Source organism: Mytilus californianus, unplaced genomic scaffold, assembly GCF_021869535.1.
Source record: "Mytilus californianus isolate M0D057914Y unplaced genomic scaffold, xbMytCali1.0.p SCAF_4, whole genome shotgun sequence".
NCBI classification, from domain to species: Eukaryota; Metazoa; Mollusca; class Bivalvia; order Mytilida; family Mytilidae; genus Mytilus; species Mytilus californianus.
Window position 1 is genome coordinate 119,846,287 of NW_026262690.1, and position 19,744 is coordinate 119,866,030.

At 31.6% G+C, this 19,744-nt stretch overlaps 1 protein-coding gene across 7 annotated transcripts in view; it reads right to left on the minus strand.

Annotated features, from left to right (window-relative positions):
* Positions 1–19,744, minus strand: part of LOC127699180 (serine/threonine-protein kinase MRCK alpha-like) — a 74,408-nt gene that overhangs the window by 25,738 nt on the left and 28,926 nt on the right. For 5 of the 7 annotated variants that reach the window (XM_052202920.1, XM_052202916.1, XM_052202921.1 and 2 more), the window contains exons 14-29: positions 18,403–18,509; positions 16,578–16,713; positions 15,380–15,552; positions 14,556–14,850; positions 13,813–13,937; positions 13,095–13,197; positions 12,361–12,512; positions 11,874–11,977; positions 10,908–10,922; positions 7,788–7,852; positions 6,759–7,071; positions 6,338–6,409; positions 3,076–3,140; positions 1,828–1,964; positions 1,520–1,601; positions 102–245 (exon numbers count right to left, since the gene is read on the minus strand). In XM_052202920.1, coding sequence (XP_052058880.1) covers positions 102–245; positions 1,520–1,601; positions 1,828–1,964; positions 3,076–3,140; positions 6,338–6,409; positions 6,759–7,071; positions 7,788–7,852; positions 10,908–10,922; positions 11,874–11,977; positions 12,361–12,512; positions 13,095–13,197; positions 13,813–13,937; positions 14,556–14,850; positions 15,380–15,552; positions 16,578–16,713; positions 18,403–18,509 — 2,088 coding nt within the window. The remainder of the gene's footprint in view (positions 1–101; positions 246–1,519; positions 1,602–1,827; positions 1,965–3,075; positions 3,141–6,337; positions 6,410–6,758; positions 7,072–7,787; positions 7,853–10,907; positions 10,923–11,873; positions 11,978–12,360; positions 12,513–13,094; positions 13,198–13,812; positions 13,938–14,555; positions 14,851–15,379; positions 15,553–16,577; positions 16,714–18,402; positions 18,510–19,744) is intronic. The other 2 variants (XM_052202922.1, XM_052202917.1) reach the window with 1 other exon arrangement.

Genomic DNA, 19,744 nt, shown 5'->3' on the forward strand with positions numbered 1-19,744 from the left:
CCAACTGATAAAATGACAATAAAACTTACAGATTTGTATGGAAGCTTATTCTTTTGTAACTCATTCAGAACTCCAACTGATAAAATGACAATAAAACTTACAGATTTGTATGGAAGCTTATTTTTGCGTAGAAGCTTGTGTAACTCATTCAGAGCTCCGACCCATCGGTGTCTCTCCTGTTCACTTTCAGCTAACATTAATACTTGGTATTTACTTCCAGGAGGATTCATTTCTGATGTTGTCACCTACAAATAGTCATTTATAATCAAACTAAAACTTAATTTACACTCAATAGTGATGTATGGACATGTTAATATTCACTTTCACATTCTATGGTCTGTTATGGACAGTCGTTACATGGCATAACAAAAAAAAAATATTTTCTTCTTTTTACATTAAAATTCACAATAAAAAGTAAACATAAAACAAGTTGTATTGTGAGCTATTGTTCACTACTTGTACCCTGGTTCAATGTTGTTGACTATTCTGCAAATTAACTGTAAATACGATAAATTCATATATGTGCTCAATATTTTAAAGGTATGAGTTTTTCTGCAAACAGGAAGTAGAACATTGAAGGAACTGAAATCAAGTCACACAGTATGGCATTACCAGATGAAGCTTGATGCCATATATCAGGAAGCTGAAACTTATTGTTGCTGAGAAAAATGCAACCAACATGTGTTATCGACAGATGGATGAACAGAGGTAACCCAGTATATATCCCCTTCCTTTGGAGCAGGAGTAAAATATGCAAATAAAATTAAGGATCATATAAAATTACACCAGCTATAACAGCTAAAAAGTGATCAACTGGTATGTGAAGCAAACATCCCAACATACAAGGTAAGCACAATTTTATTGGCATGTATCTAAGCTTACCCTAAGAATGCAAGGGATATCCTTTTTATTGACTTGTATCTAAGCTTACCCTAAGAATGCAAGGGATATCCTTTTTATTCACATGTATCTAAGCTTACCCTAAGAATGCAAGGGATATCCTTTTCATTGGCATGTATCTAAGCTTACCCTAAGAATGCAAGGGATATCCTTTTTATTCACATGAATCTAAGCTTACCCTAAGAATGCAAGGGATATCTTTTCATTGGCATGTATCTAAGCTTACCCTAAGAATGCAAGGGATATCCTTTTTATTGACTTGTATCTAAGCTTACCCTAAGAATGCAAGGGATATCCTTTTTATTCACATGTATCTAAGCTTACCCTAAGAATGCAAGGGATATCCTTTTTATTCACATGTATCTAAGCTTACCCTAAGAATACAAGGGATATCCTTTTTACTGACTTGTATCTAAAGCTTACCCTAAGAATGCAAGGGGTACCCTTTTTATTCACATGTATCTAAACTTACCCTAAGAATACAAGGGATATCCTTTTTATTGACTTGATTCTAAGCATACCCTAAGAATGCAAGGGGTACCCTTTTTATTCACATGTATCTAAGCTAACCCTTAGAATACAAGGAATATCCTTTTTATTGACTTGTATCTAAGCTTACCCTAAGAATGCAAGGGATATCCTTTTTATTGGCATGTATCACATCTGAGGGTAAAACAGCACTAACAGAAAATTCTTCATCTCTGAAAAAGCAACAATAAAGATTTTGTAAAAAAAAATTTTTTTTAATATAATTGCATTTATTCAAATTATTCTGTCCTACAATTCTACTAGCAGATTTTCAAATTCCATTTAAAAAAAATTATCAAAACCCTCTCTATCCAAATTAAAATTACATGAAAAGCGCTGGGAGCTTCACTTTAACCTTTTGTCAACTTGTATCAATTGATGCTTTAAACAAATCCTTACCTCATATCTAAAACTTGTTGAACAACATTTGTAGGCTGATTCCGATCTGGCGGAGTATCATATAAAAATAATTTAAAATCACAGACGACTACAAACTGGCGGGTCCATCCTTTTTTAATTCCTCCTAATCTTGGCACCTACAAAACATAAAACTAACATTTCATTTCTGCAGAATACTTTAACACTACTCCACAACAAAAAACGTTCTATTATTAACCACATTTTTTCAGTAGCCATATTTTGTGGCAAAATTCAGAAGCCAACATGACGTATAGTGGTTCTCAAGAAACTCTGTTTTCACAGGACATCATGAACAAACATCTTCACTGTCCCCTCCTCTCCACCCTTGGCAGATTAAGTCAACACTTGTGATTACAATGCTGCACCATCTACCTATAGATAAAAGTCACGCCCATTACGACATCATTATTCTTGACCAATGGCAGCACTTGAACTCTCTTCAGTATGGAGGTGTAAACATGGTTGTGTCTAGTTTTTACAAAATTTGTGAAGCTGGAACTGTAAATATACCCAGGAACTTCAATTAGGTGGTCAAGAATTTTAAAAATGTTTTGGGGGGTAAAGACTGGTTTAAATTTTCTACATATACGTGTGATCATCTTAAAGGTGCTTTGTGATTGGATGCAGCCAGTTACAACTGTGACCAATGAAAATCATTACCTCTGGGATCCAGAATTCTATCTTAATCTGCCAAGGGTGGAGAGGAGGGGACTGGATCGTAACCCTTGGCTAGCGAAGATGATGAATTAACAGCTTAGATGACAATACATTATTACATCACAAAGATTCAGGAAATTTGATGTGCTTTCCATAGCATATTAATTTTCTCATCTCTATATCAGTAAAAGACAAAGAAAGAAAGAACAGTCTACCCAGTCTGATGATATATGTATAATAAATAAATATTCAATAATTTCCTGCTGAGCATGCTGATTTTGTTAACTATTTCAAACCTGTAAATTCAAAAATTTTTGTAGGCATTTATTATTGAAAGATGGATGAAGATGTGAGATAAATGATTGTGATTTAAAGACATGCAGCATAAAATAACGTTTTCAAAATTTAAAATTCCTGTTTACATTCTTGCAATCATATTTCGTTATAATATAATAATAAAACATTGCAAAAATATTGGAATTAATAGTATCATGAGATGTTACTTTAAGAAAAACACAATTGTAAAGAATAAAAGATTGATTACACATCTAATCTACTAATACAACTCACCCTAACATAACCTTCATACGCTGTACCTATACCCCGGTTAATATCTATACCAACTGGCCTTTTATCTACAATTATACAGTTAATCACCATTACCAATAGTAGTTATATGTCATGTAATGCTACAACAATTAAGGGAAACATTATCTTACTTTATAAGTTACCATGGGTGAGGTATAAGCCTTCCTTTATCCACAAAGACCACAAGGGAGAGAATTCTGTCTCAATTATAAGCGTTTTCAATAAGACAAACAGTCAGTTTTTCATTTTGAATTTGCCCCCATGAAACCTGATAATAAGATATATATATAGGATTTTTGTTCAATGCAGTAAAACATGTATAAATCTTCAACGAATCAGTCGCAGCCAGAGATGAAATTACATTGACTGATTGGTGTTTGCTTTACAAGACTTCAGCATTAAGGGACTAAATCACGACGGCAGATGAAATAACATTGACTGATTGGTGTTTGCTATACAACACTTCAGCATTAAGAGACTATATGACGACGACAGATGAAATTACATAGACTGATTAGTGTTTGCTTTACAACACTTCAGCTTTAAAAGACTATATCACAGCCACAGATGAAATTACATACATACATACAAGTTATTTCAGAATTTGTTTCAAGTAGTTTCAACTCTGTTGCCTGTCTAAGATTTAAACAGAAAAATGTAGACAATAATTAATAACTTCTTTATTATTTAAACTTCTTTTTAACGATGTATGTAATTTAATGGATGAAAAAAATAGCTTCCAATTTTTATGTAAATACACACATGTGGTTTAATTCCATTTTCGGGGAGTAAAATTCATGCAACTTATAATTAAGCCTTTCTTAAATATAACCCCTTAGGTTGTTTCATTAAAACATACATGGTAACCAGGGAAAGCTATTTGAATAAGAGTAACCATATAAATAATTTTAGAGGAGTGCATACATTTTTAATGTTTCAATATGGACAACATATTTCACCTCCCCGCAATAGTGGCAATTTCAAGTTGCCTTCCATGGGTCTCATGTATGTTTTTATGGAACAGCCCTTATGCATAAATATCAGTGCTAGTAGAACTTTGAATGGATGGATCAGTTTTTGTGATTTCTTGAAAAACCAGGGATGCTGTTATTTAAAATATACATTTAGAACATTTCAATCGAAGTACCCTTTTGTATCTAAATACATCTTTTCCATTTGATAATATTTTTTTAATAAACACATAGTCCACAAAAACTGATACCCATGAATCAAAGGATATTCACAGAAACATATTTGTTTATGACAGACTTTCACAAAAGTATATATACTTCCAACAGTGTTTATTTCTAGGAAATTGACCAGAAAATCAATGAATAATGAAGAGACAGTCAATGTAAAGGCTATTCGTAAAAATATGCGAAAGGGGTAGGGCATTGAATAAATATTTTTTAAGACTAACCATGCGTCTAGTTGTAGTAAGAAAATGATTATATTTAGTGTGAAAAGTTGTTCTGAACCCCATTACCCATATGTAATCTACGGAAAATGCCTTCCACCTTCCGTCGCCACATATATACTTTTTTCTTGAATAGCCCTGACTTATAATACAGCTTGCATTCTTTTCATTTGTTGTATATATTATAACCTTAATATAAAATATATATTCTAGCATAATGTACTACGTAAATACCTATAAACTTGGTTCCTGAAACAAAATTTATCTTAACTTTGTACATAAAATTAAATCATGAAAGGATTTTCCCAGAAAAATATATGCAAATTGTTAATAAATGTATAGTGCAGAGTTAAGTTCCTTTGAATAGTATATTGAAGGGTTTTAGTAGCAGTTGAAGGTAATGGGAGACACAATAAGGTCTCCACAGGCGATAAAAAATTGTATAGAAAGCCCTGAACAAATTAAACAAAAGGAAGACAATTCCATAACTGACCAAACAGTTTAGTGGACAGGAATCAATCATACATGTAAATCCATTTGTCCATTTCATCAGATGCACTCAATCATACCACTTAATGACAAAATGAAACCCTACTTTTTTGAGGGTGAATAGTATATTTTCAAATTTACATGATTTATATATGGAGTGCTTAATAGACCCAAATCTCAGCCTTTAATGGCTATATACATAAACAAGCAACTTATAACAAATTCCTGGATTTTATCTATCTAACATGGCATTGCAACTTTTTATCATTAAAACCCAAAAGTGTTGGAAGCCTATCACTTAACTAAATATATGCAAGGTCATGTGACCCATGTAAGATGAACATATCTATCTTATGATGCTTCTATGTACTAATAAACAGCTGCGCCATGAGTGCATGATACGCCCGTCGTCTTGTGTGTGAATTTTTATGCAATAAGCATAAACAGTTTCTGACATACGGCGTGACATGCGAAAACCCCCTTTTTTTTTTTTACAAAAAACTCAATATCTCTAAAATAAAATTTTGAATCAAAACCAAAAAGATTTTTAGATTAATATATCTAAGAAGTGTGTAAAATTTTCAGCAATAATCATAAATCGTTTTTGAGATACATCGTGACATGTGAAAACCCCCCTTTTAAAAAAAAAAAATCAATATCTCAAAAATAAAATTTTGAATCAAAACCAAAAAGTATACAGATCTTTAGATTAATATAACTAAGAAGTGTGTAAAATTTGTTAAGCAATAATCATAAATCGTTTTTGAGATACGGCGCGACATGTGAAAAACCCCTCCCCCTTTTTTTACAAAATACTCAATATCTCTAAAATAAAATTTTGAATCATCACCAAAAAGTATACAGATCTTAAGATTAATATAACTAAGAAGTGTGTAAAGTTTTAAGCAATAATCATAAATTGTTTTTGAGATACGGCGCGACATGTGAAAAAAAACACACACCTGTTTTAGTTACTAAGTCCCGTAACTCAAAAAGTTATAATCTTATTTTCACCAAAAAGTATACAGATTGTTTGACCATCATAAGAAACAACTATGTTAAGTTTCATGAAATTTGGATAAGTCATTCTCAAGTTACGGTGCGACATGTTTACGCCAGACAGACAGACGGACGGACACCGGACATTTGTATATCATAATACGTCCCGTCAAAAATTGACGGGCGTATAAAAATTGTTGACTGTGATTTGCAGTTAGTCTTAATGTGTAATGAGCAGAAGTATAAAATTTCTATCAATGAACCATGAAATTGGGTTAAATATCTAGCTATGGCAAACTTCTATTTTGGCGTAATAAGAGCGTGATATAATGTTCTTACTTTGATCTGGAGGTACAGGACAAACTGACGGAGCTTTCTCCATACAATGTACATGACAGCAGTAACCACACTCTGAAATGAAAATTGTTATTCTGTGACAGAAACATCATCATGTGACATTAAAACAAACATTATGACATTGTTAATTTTAAATTTGTTAACAAGTGAAAGGTCATTACACAAAGTTTAAGTGATATGTCAATCTTTCAGTCTTTTATCTACACTTGTTTTTCAAGGACCTTTCAATTCAAACATGCATGACATCCAAGCATGAAATATCTTGAGTGTTTACTTTTAAAACTGTATGATAAATATTACAATTGCTTCTATGGATAAGTACTTCATTTTCTGATGCACATTTCTTGATACCATGCATGTTTACAAGATACAGCCCTTGTTTTTCTAACATGTTTTTACTCACCTGAACATGTGGTCCCCTGTCTCTGTATTCCTACCATTAATGAGGTACACAGGTTACATTTGTATGGTGCGGAGAAGTTTTTCATGATAAAGTGATGAGTTTTAGGTTGTGGCAATGAGCCTGTTTTAGAAGCACCCCATGGTTGGTCATACACATGTTCTGGTTGAATTATTGGACTAGATTGGTGTGTAACATCAGGGGTATCTGGTGGTGCCCCCATGTGAAGGTCTGACCGTGAGTTTGTACGGGAATCTCCATGTGACTGGCCATCTTCACTCATACTATCATCCTCAACTAGACTTTCATTGTCTGACTGAAATAGTAATGAAAATTTTGCTATGACTGAAATTTAACTTAAACAACAAAGTCAAAAGTAAAATCACAAAAATACTGAACTCCGAGGAAAATTCAAAACGGAAAGTCCCTAATCAAATGGCAAAATCAAATGATAAAACACATCAAACGAATGGACAACAACTGTCATATTCCTGACTTGGTACAGGCATTTTCAAATAGTAAGTAAATAATGATTGCAAAATCTTAACTAAATTCTCAAAATAAATTAAGATATATGTTTTTATTATCTCTGTTTATTTAACTATGAAAAATAATGGATGCTGATTTTTTAAATGTACTTTGAACAAATGTTTTTATAATATACCAAATTTATTTCAAATAAGTTACTTTTAAATATGTATACCTCATATTCTAATGCATTTTCTCTTAAATTCAACTTTTTATTGTTAGCCATCAAATCAACAGTTGACAAATTTTACTCTTTTGAGTCCTCTTGACATTATTACAAAATAAAACATCAACTTCCTCAAAATGATCTAATAAGATTTGACAGTTGCAATCATTCCTTTCACATGCATCAATTAGTGACCTTCAAATTGTTAAATCCCCGTATAATTCTAGCAGCTCCAGCAGTGCCAGTACAGTGATGTGCATGTTTCGTAATGTGTTATAAGGAAAATTCTCACAACTATTGTCAAACATAAACCATTAATCAGATAGCATTATACTCACATCATTTAACAAAGAAAATTGACCTTTGATGAAGCTCATTAATGTCTGCTCTCTTGATCTTTCCCCTGAAAAAGTGGAAAAAGAAATCATAATTCAATAATCTTATATGATTATCCATTCTAACAAAGCAAACCAAATTTTCTACAGCAAAGACCAATGATGGTTATACAGTTTTCTTACAGGAAGTCAAATCTTTTTCCATTCATATAGAGGTGTCTACTATCAGGTGAAACAGTTCAATTCAGGTAACTTTACTTTACACATTATTAACTTGTTCCACCGGAGTTATTTTCGATTCGACAGCATAACGTTGTTTTAAAAAGCTCATGTTCACAACTTCATGTCCTGTAGAATTATATATGTAGGTCTTGTTGAATTCTGTCTATCCATTTTTAAGGAGTTGTGGTTTTACAAAGTGAGTCACCGACACAAGACGGCAGAAGTAATCCCTACGTGTTGCTCCAGTTGTGCACTGTTAAAGTCACTGATAAATCTAATATGCATACATTGACTTCTGGACAACATATACTATGCATTCTCCAGATTTTGCAGAGAAATCCAAATATTATCAAAGTTGTGTTATATATTAGTACTTCATTCTGGTCATGTAGACAGGTAGAGCATAGAATCTTTAAAAGCAAGGTACACAAATTTCATTCAAGAACTTACAAGAGTTGACCAAGCAAATTAATTCCAATGTTTATCTTTAAAAGGTACAAGCCAAGTATGTTACTATCATTTATCCTGTACTAGCATATAATATAAATTACTTGAGAAATTTTAACATTTTTTTTATCAACTTATCAAATTGAAAATGATCTATTTATATATTGCTTCAACATGTTTTTCCAGTAGTAAGAAAGAACCTTCCTTCACCAACAAAACTATAAGCATTCATATGACCACAGTATGATAAAATCCACTTTTATCAGCAACAATTAAAATAATACCTGCTGATGGACATTATTACTTTCCATGCAGAATTCATTTTTGAATGGGATACATAATTTCTTAAAAGTCATATCATTTTCATTGTCATTGCCATTCATTTGGATAACAAAAGCATTAATGTATTATTGGCCCTACGATAGGCTGGCAACTTTTATTGTGACTGGCAGTGTTAAATGTGACAGGGAACAGGTTTAAACGATCAACTAGGAATTCATGTATAGTTATGCAAGGTGGTTATATTAATACATACATGTACAAAGATAAATGCTGAGTAACAAAAAAACTTGGGCATCCTTAGTCCCAACCCAAAATTTCATTTACAACAAGCACCTAGTGAATTATCAACGCTTCATTTTGTGTTCAAATTTATTCTACATTTTAAGATTAGTGAGCAAAATCCTTGTATTAAGCCTGTTCAGATCAACATTTATCCTGTTGAACAATAAAATTGAGAATGGAAATGGGGAATGCGTCAAAGAGACAACAACCCGACCAAAGAGCAGAAAACAGCCGAAGGCCACCAATGGGTCTTCAACACAGCGAGAAAATCCCGCACCCGGTGGCAGGCTACATCTGTCCCCTAAACAAAAATGTGTACTAGTTCAATGAAAATGGACATCACATTAAACTCCAAAACATATAAATGAACTAAAATAAAAAACATACAAGACTAACAAAGGCCAGAGCTAAGCAAAATGACAATGATACATAAATTAACAAAGGACTACTAGCAGTTACTGACATGTCAACTCCAGACCTCAATTAAACTGATTGAAAGATTATGTCTTCATCATATGAAAATCAAGCATAATCCCTCCCGTTAGGGGTTTTGTATCATACCATCATAAAATATATGAGAAGAACATAACCCGTATCATGCCAACAACTGGTTTTAGAATAAACAAACCTATTAAAATCCCTCAAAGGTACATGTTTGATGAGGCCCAATTTCTAGCTTAATTTTACCAATTTTCACAATGTATTATAGCTTTAGAAATGACTAGATAGGAAAGAGGTATTTTGTTTAAAAAAATAACATTTCAGCGTTCTTTTTATGACGCCATAATTAACATACATCCTAATTTTCTACCAAATTCGTTGAAATCATGCAAAATATGTTTTTGGGACCGGAAACATATAGAGCCAAATTTTTTCACACCATGTTTATTGTAACAAATGAAATATCTGACTTGCATATTTAGTTTGTAAAAGCCTGCTCGTTATGTTTTATAGGCCTAATTGTGATTAAAATCCAGACAATTTTGTAAACTTTCACAAAGATATTTATTTTCAACCTTATTTGGGTGTAATTGGTAATCTTTGTAAGAAAAACTCGACAAAAATCAACCTGTTTCACTTTCTTACACATATATGCATCAACTTGAAAGAAATGCTTTTCATCTTGAAATAATGAAATTAATATTTTGGCCGAAATCGGCAATTCTTGAACTTACTCCTTCAGAGTTTCCTGTCCCTTATTAAAGAAAATAGCCAATATAATATATATATATATATATATATGCTAATATCATTCAAGATATATGACTCCTAGCGATAGAAATTCAATGTTTTTGTTCTAAAACTTGTAAGAAATATGTTTAATATTCATGGCTGCAATAAATTTATAATTGGGCAAAAGGTTTAAAATTCTAGTGTAACATAACTGATGTTTGGAATACAGAGATTTCTAGCTACAATATAATTGATGTTAATGTATATACAATGTATTTAATGTATAGTAACAACTGCCAGATATATCCTAGCTAACTATACCTAGCAAGTTGTAGAGAAAGTGTTACAGGCTATTCCATTAAAATGGATGTGAGAGGGTAGAAATGAAAGTTGGGTTGTGGGTAGTTTATATGTCCTTTGTCAAACGCAAAATAAAATACTCAAAGCAAACATGCTGGTTTTTGGTGGGATTTGAGAAGTCCCCTTCCTACGCTCTCACATCCATTTTAATGAAATAGACCTAAAAGATTTACTGGATTTTACATTGAACCATGAAAAATATGTATCATATGAGGTTTTAGATCTATTAGAATGCAGATATACATTGCAGGACCGGCGGTAAGCTAAGCCGGATGGACAAGTTAAAAGCAAGATAAATTGGGTTTATAAATATTAAGCAGCTTTGGTGTATTTTAACTGCATATAGAGCCTTCTTACCTGTATTTCCACTTGCTGAAATCAAACAGAGGACTAAACATTTGCCTCAGAAAATTCAGAATCAATAGAGGATTGACCGTAGTTTTATTACTGACTGGGCATACCAGGAACTTCATTTTACATGTATTTTACAGATTCTATACATAAAAAAATTCAAACACTGGAGAAATTTTAATTTTCAAATGTTAAATATTTACTATTTCCATGTAGGAGTAGAGAAATTTCATACCTCATGAGAAACTTATTTTTCTTACAATTTTGAAAACATTATTATGTTCTTTTCTGGTGTTCTGAAAAAACTTATGTTTGAAACAGCAGCCTTTTTTTGTTTGTTACATCACCATCGAAAGATAAGGGGGAAAAAAACTTTATAATTGATCTTAAAGCATTGAATTGCTCAGAATATTCCTAGCAAATGTTGATTGTCAAAAAATTTCGAAATCTTCTGGGAAAAGAATAAAATAGCATAGAATTAGAGGTATTCACTTATAAAATTTTGCAAATGCTGGGTGTATCAAATTCTACTTAAAAATGTAAAAGGCCTTTAATAACTAAACTATGGCCTATTAAGCAACTTCTTGAAATCTTAATTTCAAAAAGTTTTAAATGTTTCTTGTTATCTATTTAAGGTAGGAGGTCAAAAAGCCAAGGCTATTAGACTATTTATATCTACATCATCTTTTTTTCATTTACATATAATTTAAAAACATTTTATTCTTCAGATTTAAATATTCTTTAAGAAAAACAGAGTTTGTTCAATTCAGTGTTCAACATGCATTCATGATAGAAAAGCATAGTGAAACAAGCAAACATGATATTCCTAACTAAACTAATGAAAATGGACTCGTATAACTGATTTCATTCCTTTTGAAATATTGCAAAAGAAATATTTTTTTTGTAGCTTTATGACATGCCTTCATGAGCACTCAATGTAAAATTAATAAATGAGATGATGCAATATCTTACAATCTGCAATATCTTGTTTCTCTAATAAAGTCTCCTTCTCTTTCCTAAGTTCTTCTACTTCTTTGGATAATTTTTCTATTATCGTGTCCTGTTCATGGTTTTTCCTAAAAAATTAAAGTACAGTTTTATCTGCTCACTGTAATACTAGTACACACCACACTTAAATATAACTTTTACATTAAAGTGTGTCAATACTTCTTATGTTTTACATTAAAGTGTGTAAATACTTCTTATGTTTTACATTAAAGTGTGTAAATACTTCTTATGTTTTATGTTGAAAAACTATTTATTCAAACTTTATTAATCAAATGGTGGACTATATAAAAAATATCGTAAATTTTCCATATCCCTGGATCTATGTATTGAAAATTAAGAAAAAATCCTATGTAAACTAGCTATAATTGACATTAACATGGAAATTATTGTAGAATTTTGTTCCTCGCTAAAAATCACTTCAAGAAATTAAGAACTCCATATTTTGGCTTACTTTTCAAAACTAACAACAGACGATTTTAACTTTGATAATTCATCAGCTATCTGTTGCTTTGCCTGGATTTCACTTTGTAGACTAGACTGTAGTGTAAGTAGCTCCATCTTGTCAAGTCTCTGAGATCTACGGTTTCTCCATCTCTGCCGATTCTGTACAATATATACAGTTAAAAATAAAAACTTTTTAATAAATACAATAAATAATTAATCAATAAGTTTTAAGATTTAATAATTGAAAAAAGTCGATTTCTAAATTTTTTTAACAAAGCTTGTGAGGGTAGTTATTTTCAGAGTTGGAGTACAGAGCAACATGACAGGTAAAGCATGCAGAGCAGAAATTATTAACCAATCCAGGGCATCTTTTATTTATTTTTTCATTGTCCAAGTTTTAATTTTCTTGAATCTTTTTTGGTTAAATGTCTACTGCTTTCATTATTTTTAGTTTAGTGTGTAGGCATAAGTGTCTGTCTTTTGAGTGCAACCATTCCATTAGACATGGAATAAATAGAGAGATGACACTATGATTTGGCGTCTATAAAACAATTCAGAACATAAATGTTAAAATTACTTCTATGAAAAAAAAATATCCATTTTTAACGTTTGTTTCACATTTAAATGGACCCAGCTATGTATGCTTATGGGTTTCCAAAATTTGTTTGCATTCTAAATTAGTGGTGTTATTAAACCAAAAATGAATGTTACACACATTGCTGTATTAAAATATAAACTTACAGAATCATCAGAAACACCCATTACTTTAAGGTTCTCCAATTCCTCTGTCATTTTGGTAGCCAAGGCCTGGAGATAACCTCTGGCATCCTTCTCATCACTCACCCTACAAAACCATCAATTCATTAGGTCAATTCAAATCCTATTGTGCCAAAATCACAAAATTTCTTCACAAGAAATTGTTAAAATCAAATCTCTGATAAAAATCTTCCTAAAATAGTAAATCTGATCAGACATATACATGTACATGTATCTCCTCTTCTATTTGTTTATTTTCTATATATTAAATCCGTTCCATGACTTTTTTTTTATGAAAGATGCGTCATTGTTGGGCTTCTCTAGTGTTAAAACTCACTAGTGATTACTTCATAATATATAAGCAAATTTAGAAAACCCTGTCAGGGAGAAGACAAAGCCTACAAGTGTTCTATTACTTTTTTAACTTCTAGTCATTTTAAAATAATCCCTTCTAGCAACGATGAAATGCTTTATTAAAATCTTTAAAAACAACTTTTATGACACTTTTTATCTTTAAAAAAGCTCGAAGGATAAATGATTTTCCTATTGAATAGTCATTGCAATTATAATTTGAACCTACTGTTGCATTACAAGCAATTCCATTTCTGGTCATACAAATCTGTTATTTTTCAATCTTAATTCAATGATTTCAAACTAAAAATGAAAACAGTTAAAACTGAGCTGAATCATAGACCATAATTACCATTTGATGATTTCTGAGATTTGAGCCTCCCATTGAGCTACAGATTCTCGTTTATCATAAATGTCTCTCATTTCTTGTTCTAACTGCATCTTTTCCTTGTTCATAGCTCTCAAAGCATTCTCTTGCTGCAATAAAACCAAAATCAAATTATAATTGATAGTTCTTAATCACATATATTTTTTTTTTTAAATATTTGAAAACTCTCAAAATGTGAAGTATCTTATTTTGCAAAGACAGCATATTTTCTTTTAATCTTTACCTACAGACACATTTTTTCATCACCTTCTCCAACACAAAATTTCTGCTCACTTGTATATATCATTTGATTGATTGTTGGTTATTGTTTAATATTTATAGACCATTTCCCCCCAACACCTAACCTACCAGTTTTTCCTCTTACTCCTAAATGGTATATTAACTAATTTTCACCACTTTTACTAGTATAAAAAAAAAGCTCCAATATAAACTGTCTCAAATATGTCAAACTTTGATCTTCTCTTCTAAGAATACAAAAAACATTAGAAATCGCAAAAATGTATGCTCCAAATTCTGCTAGAAAGGGCTAAACACGAAAAAAAAAAATTATCATTGAAAATTGGTTAACAAGCTTAGAACAAAGTAACAACCACAAATTTTACTCTTTGGTTTGACTTCCCCAGCATCTAACCCACAACAAGCATTTGCGACAAGAATGTCTTCAGATAACCAACAAAAAGGTTATCCCATAGTAATACTATACTTACTGATGAGATTTCTTCTTTTAACCTTTCATTTTCCTCTCCTATCAATGCATGCTGTCTCTCTGAATGTTCTAATTGTAACTTTAACCTTTGAATTCTACTTGCGACCTCATCCTCTGACACATTATTTTTTAATTTGTCTTTTAACGTCAATATTTCTTTCCTTAATTCTTTATCCTTATGTTCATGTTCACTTAATGAAAATTTTAAATCACTTATTTCTGACTGATATTTGCTAGTCACTCTAGAAACTGTTTCTTCCTTATCGACTTTAGTCTTCTCTAATTGTGATTTTAATCTGAAAAAATAAAGATCACACATTAAACATAGAGACAAACCCGCACGAAGTAAAACTACTTATTTGTTTTATAGCAACTTGTCGCACCACTAAATTTATAAGGGATAATCTTAATTTTAGGAAGATGTCAAAATCAATTTACATTTTAACCCTAATCCCCTCTAGAAACATATTGCAGACATACAATTTTGATACTCCATAAAATGTATTTAACAAAAAATAAAACTAGAAAAAAACTAATAGCATAGATCACAAATCTATACCCACACTCTACTCTTTTTAAAGATATGGCAATGTCAGTGTTTTTCTAATTGCTATTGAAAACTCCAAAAATCTGTTGGATCAAAACTTAAATAGGTGCGCAATGCTTTATAATAAAATTTCGTGAAAGTGTCATCATAGAAATCCTGTTCTTCGTTTAGGAAGAGTTGCAGATACTAAATAAGGAATGACAATCATTATACACCTCCACTTCAGTCACTTCAGTTAGCAGGGATACAAACAATCCCATTTATAATCTATACTTTACCTTGAGACTTCCTGTGTTAATTCTATATTTGCTGGATTAGATGCCCTCCCTAAGTTTTTCCTTTTGATGCCCTCTATTTCTTGTTCTAACTCTCTAGTGTACTGTTCAGCCCTCTCTCGTAATTTCTTTTCTTTACTTGATTCTGATTTAAACTCTTCTAAATGGTTTTGTAACTGTAAAATACAAATATATAATAAATATAGTAATTTGATTTGATTTTTGGTGTTTTAACGCCACTTATAAGCACCGCTTATGGGCTATTTCGTGGCGGCCAGTTTTTATTGGTAGAGGAAGCCGGAGTACCCGGAGAAAACCACCGACCTTCGGTAGGAAAACTGACAATCCTAGTCAATTAAGATTGGAGTCGAGTGCACCCGCACGAGCGGGGTTCGAACTCACAACCTCAGTGTTGACTGGCTAGTGATTACAGCAGTAACTACTTAGACCACTCGGCCACCGAGGCCAAAAATATAGTACTCTTCAATTCTAATTGTTATCATAAATTTGACAAAAAGATTGTATAAATGCAAAAGAGTCAAAAAGCCAACAACACAAGTTCATCATAACTAGGCACACTACAGCTTAGATGGATTTTGTTATATCCACCCATACACAGTAGAAGTGGGAAATCTTTTTGTTGGTCCCTTATGTCCACTCTCTTGAGACATGACATTTCTTTTTCTGTCATCATAAAGCTTATGCAGATACACTACCTTGGAGCAATGAGCTCTGCTTTTGTATTCTATTGTATTTAATATTGGAACAAAATGTTCCATTAAATGTTGGTGGATAATTGTCCGTTCTCTAGGGCCAAGGAAATGGCATAATCCACCTTAACATTACAGTGTATAGTATAAAGGTCAATATTTATGGAAAAGTGCATGAGTCACATGGTTAGCTGAAAATGGACCCGAATCTAAACAAGATGTTCAACAGACATGACAAAATATCAGGAATCCTGTTCTGGAGCAGCTGCCAAAATGGTTATACATGACCAAATTAAAATGTCGCTGAGAAATTCTAAACAACTCCATGTAATACTCGATGCAAGGCAAGTATTTCTAAATACTGTACTAAGATTCTGATCATTTTATGTCTAAAAACAAAAAAAGATATATTACACTAGTCAAACAGTATTATTTTGTTCATTATATAAATAACTTTAAAAATATGATATTTTTTTCAGGACTATTATTACCTCAGACATGGATTTCTCAATTCTTCTTCGTTCATTCTTCATACTATCCAATTTCCTCTTGCTCTCATCTACCTCATCTTCTTTGTTCCGTAATTCTCTTGTTAGTTCTTTTACTTTGGATTGGGTCTTTAAAAGTCTGCACAAAATGAAAAATATTTTTCATGCATATTAAGTCATCTCATAAACCAATTATCAAAGTAAAATCACCTTCAATCACCCTGTTTCACAGTGATTCACTCCACATCTGTGATTTTAACTGAATCAACTTATACATCTATATCAAGGCTTCCAAAACGGTCATATATTCCGGACATTTGTATAATGTCCGGTAAAAGTCTGGCTGGGCAAAGCATGAAACGGTCATCTATTTTTTAGTTTTCAAGGCTTTCTTAAGAGACGGTCATTTTAACATAATTCACGATCTTTTTGACCCAACCTTTTGCCTTAAACAGCCACACATTTCCGGTCATAAAAGTGACATGATCATTAAGTACTATCTAAACAACCCCTTCTTTAATACCTTCTCATTTTAATCAAGGCTAATTAATCACCTGTTCAGGTGACAGGTAAACTATTTTGAACCGGACATTGATCGGTCTATTCAAAGTTATTTTCTTACATTTCAGCGGTTTGCATCTAATTAATTTAGTCAAAAAGATTTAAATTATCAGAAATATGTTTACAAATATGATTTGATGAAAAAAATAAATAGGAGAAAATGAAAAATCATCATAACCACGTTGTTTGAACCAGAGACATGTCTCTGTTTGAACTATTACACGTATGCGCATGTGCGCAGGTGTGAAATTTATTTATGCATCCTAATTTCTTCAAAAATGCTTAAATTGTCATTGATACCTTTATCTCACGTTTATTTCGAATATTTTCTTGAAGAAATAACGTAGGAAGAGCTGCTTACACTCATTCATGCTTTGCAAACGTACACGGAATTTACGTATCCGTCTCTGGTCCATGTTTTACCATTGTCAAGATAACATCCGGTAAAAACGAAAGTAAAGTTTTTGACAACGTTATATTTTGCACAAATAAAGAATCTAAGGCAGACATAAGTACGCTAATGTTGCACACTTCGAATGATGCACTGCCAATTTAACAATTTACGTCAGAACTTCGAATTTGAATCAAAGAAAGTTTAATATCATTTTTTTTAATGTCAATCATTGGGATGGTCAACTCGGCAACTGATTACCATAATTGCCTTTTGTTTATTTAGTCTTCTCTTAAGGGATTAAAATCAGAATCGTAAATAAAATGTCCGGCTGGCTAAAAATAATTTTGGAAGCCCTGATCTATATACATGTTATTAGTTTCAAACACACACACAACAGTTTTCTCCCAAGGGCCTATAAAAATCATGGCAATGTGACTCTATATTGTTTGAATGTGATGCTATGTGAAATGATTTTCTTTTAGATTGTGTTATGGATGTGATGCTATGTGAAATGATTTTCTTTTAGATTGAATTATGGATGTGATGCTATGTGAAATGATTTTCTTTTAGATTGTGTTATGGATGTGAAGCTATCTGAAATGATTTTCGTTCAGATTGAATTATGGACGTGATGCTATAATTCCTAAAACAATATGGTATTTCAATTTCTCTGTTTACAAGGATGCTATATGAAATCTGTGGGAAGAACACTCACACATACGTTAACAGAGGACATACTGTATAAAAAAAAATTGTTTGCTAATTTGTTGTCGAAAATGATGATTTTTCTTTAATGTTTCTTGATGCCTTTTGATAATTCTATAATAAGCTACAGCTTAGTTTTTTAAGATAACCAACTAACAATTTACTTACGAATCATTTGTATCTGTGTACTGTTCTATTGTTATTTTTTGTTTTGCTAAAGCTTCCTTTAATTCTCTAGACTGTTGTTTATACTTGTCTCTGAAATCTTGCAATTCCTGTAGAATAAAAAGTTACTATTGATACATTTGCTAATGAATGCACCTTCAACAAGTGAAAATACTTCAAAATTATTAAACAACTTTTCTGTGTTAATCATATTCATGAGGACCAATCTTCAAGAAGTCAGGGAAAATGATATTTCCTTGGCTATTGATTTCTTTGTTTTGAAGTGTCTTACATTTCATTACTGCATATTTAATTTCATGGCTTGTATGAACCAATGAAGTCCATTAAACATATGAACAATAATGAATCCACATAATTGTCTTTTGGATGTTAACTATGTTAAATTTCATGTAATGATAAACTCTTCAAATTACTTTGTGAATTCACAGTAAAATTCTTCATTTAATTAACAATCAATCTCTTTTTCCCCTCTACATGAAACTTTGAAGATGCATTTAAAATATGAATAAATAAGAAAATAAGTATCAAGAAAAATGTACTTAAAACAATTCAACTGAAGATTACTTTTAGTTATTATATTTCCCTGAAATATTATTAGATATACCATGGCCTTTCTTTTATTGATCAAAATATCTACTTCAACATTATAATTACATCATTTAAAATAACATATAGAATAAAATGCTCCGCAGGGCGCAGCTTAATACGACCGCAGAGGTCGAACCCTGAACAGTCGGGGCAAGTATGGACACAACATTCAAGCTTGATATAGCTCTGAATTTGGATTGTGATTAAATATTTGACACAGCATAGGTTTCTGACACAGAATGAATGTGGTCTAAGAACTTAAAAATTTTAAATTGGACATTCACCTATTATGGTCCAATATCCAAAATCTAAATACATGGTTAGATTCAGCATATCAAAGAACCCCAAGAATTCAATTTTTGATGAAATCAAACAAAGTTTAATTTTGGACCCTTTTGACCTCAATGTGGACAAAGTTGATAACGGGGCCCAAAAATCAAAAATTTAAATACATGGTTAGATTCAGCATATCAAAGAACCCCATATATTCAATTTTTGTTGAAATCAAACAAAGTTTAATTTTGGACCCCAATTTGGACCAACTTGAAAACTGGGCCCATAATCAAAAATCTAAATACATGTTTAGATTCAGCATATCAAAGAACCCTAAAAATTCAATTTTTGTTAAAATCAAACTAAGTTTAATTTTGGACCCTTTGGACCTTAATGTAGACCAATTTGAAAACGGAACCAAAAATTAAGAATCTAAATACACGGTTAGATTCGGCATATCAAA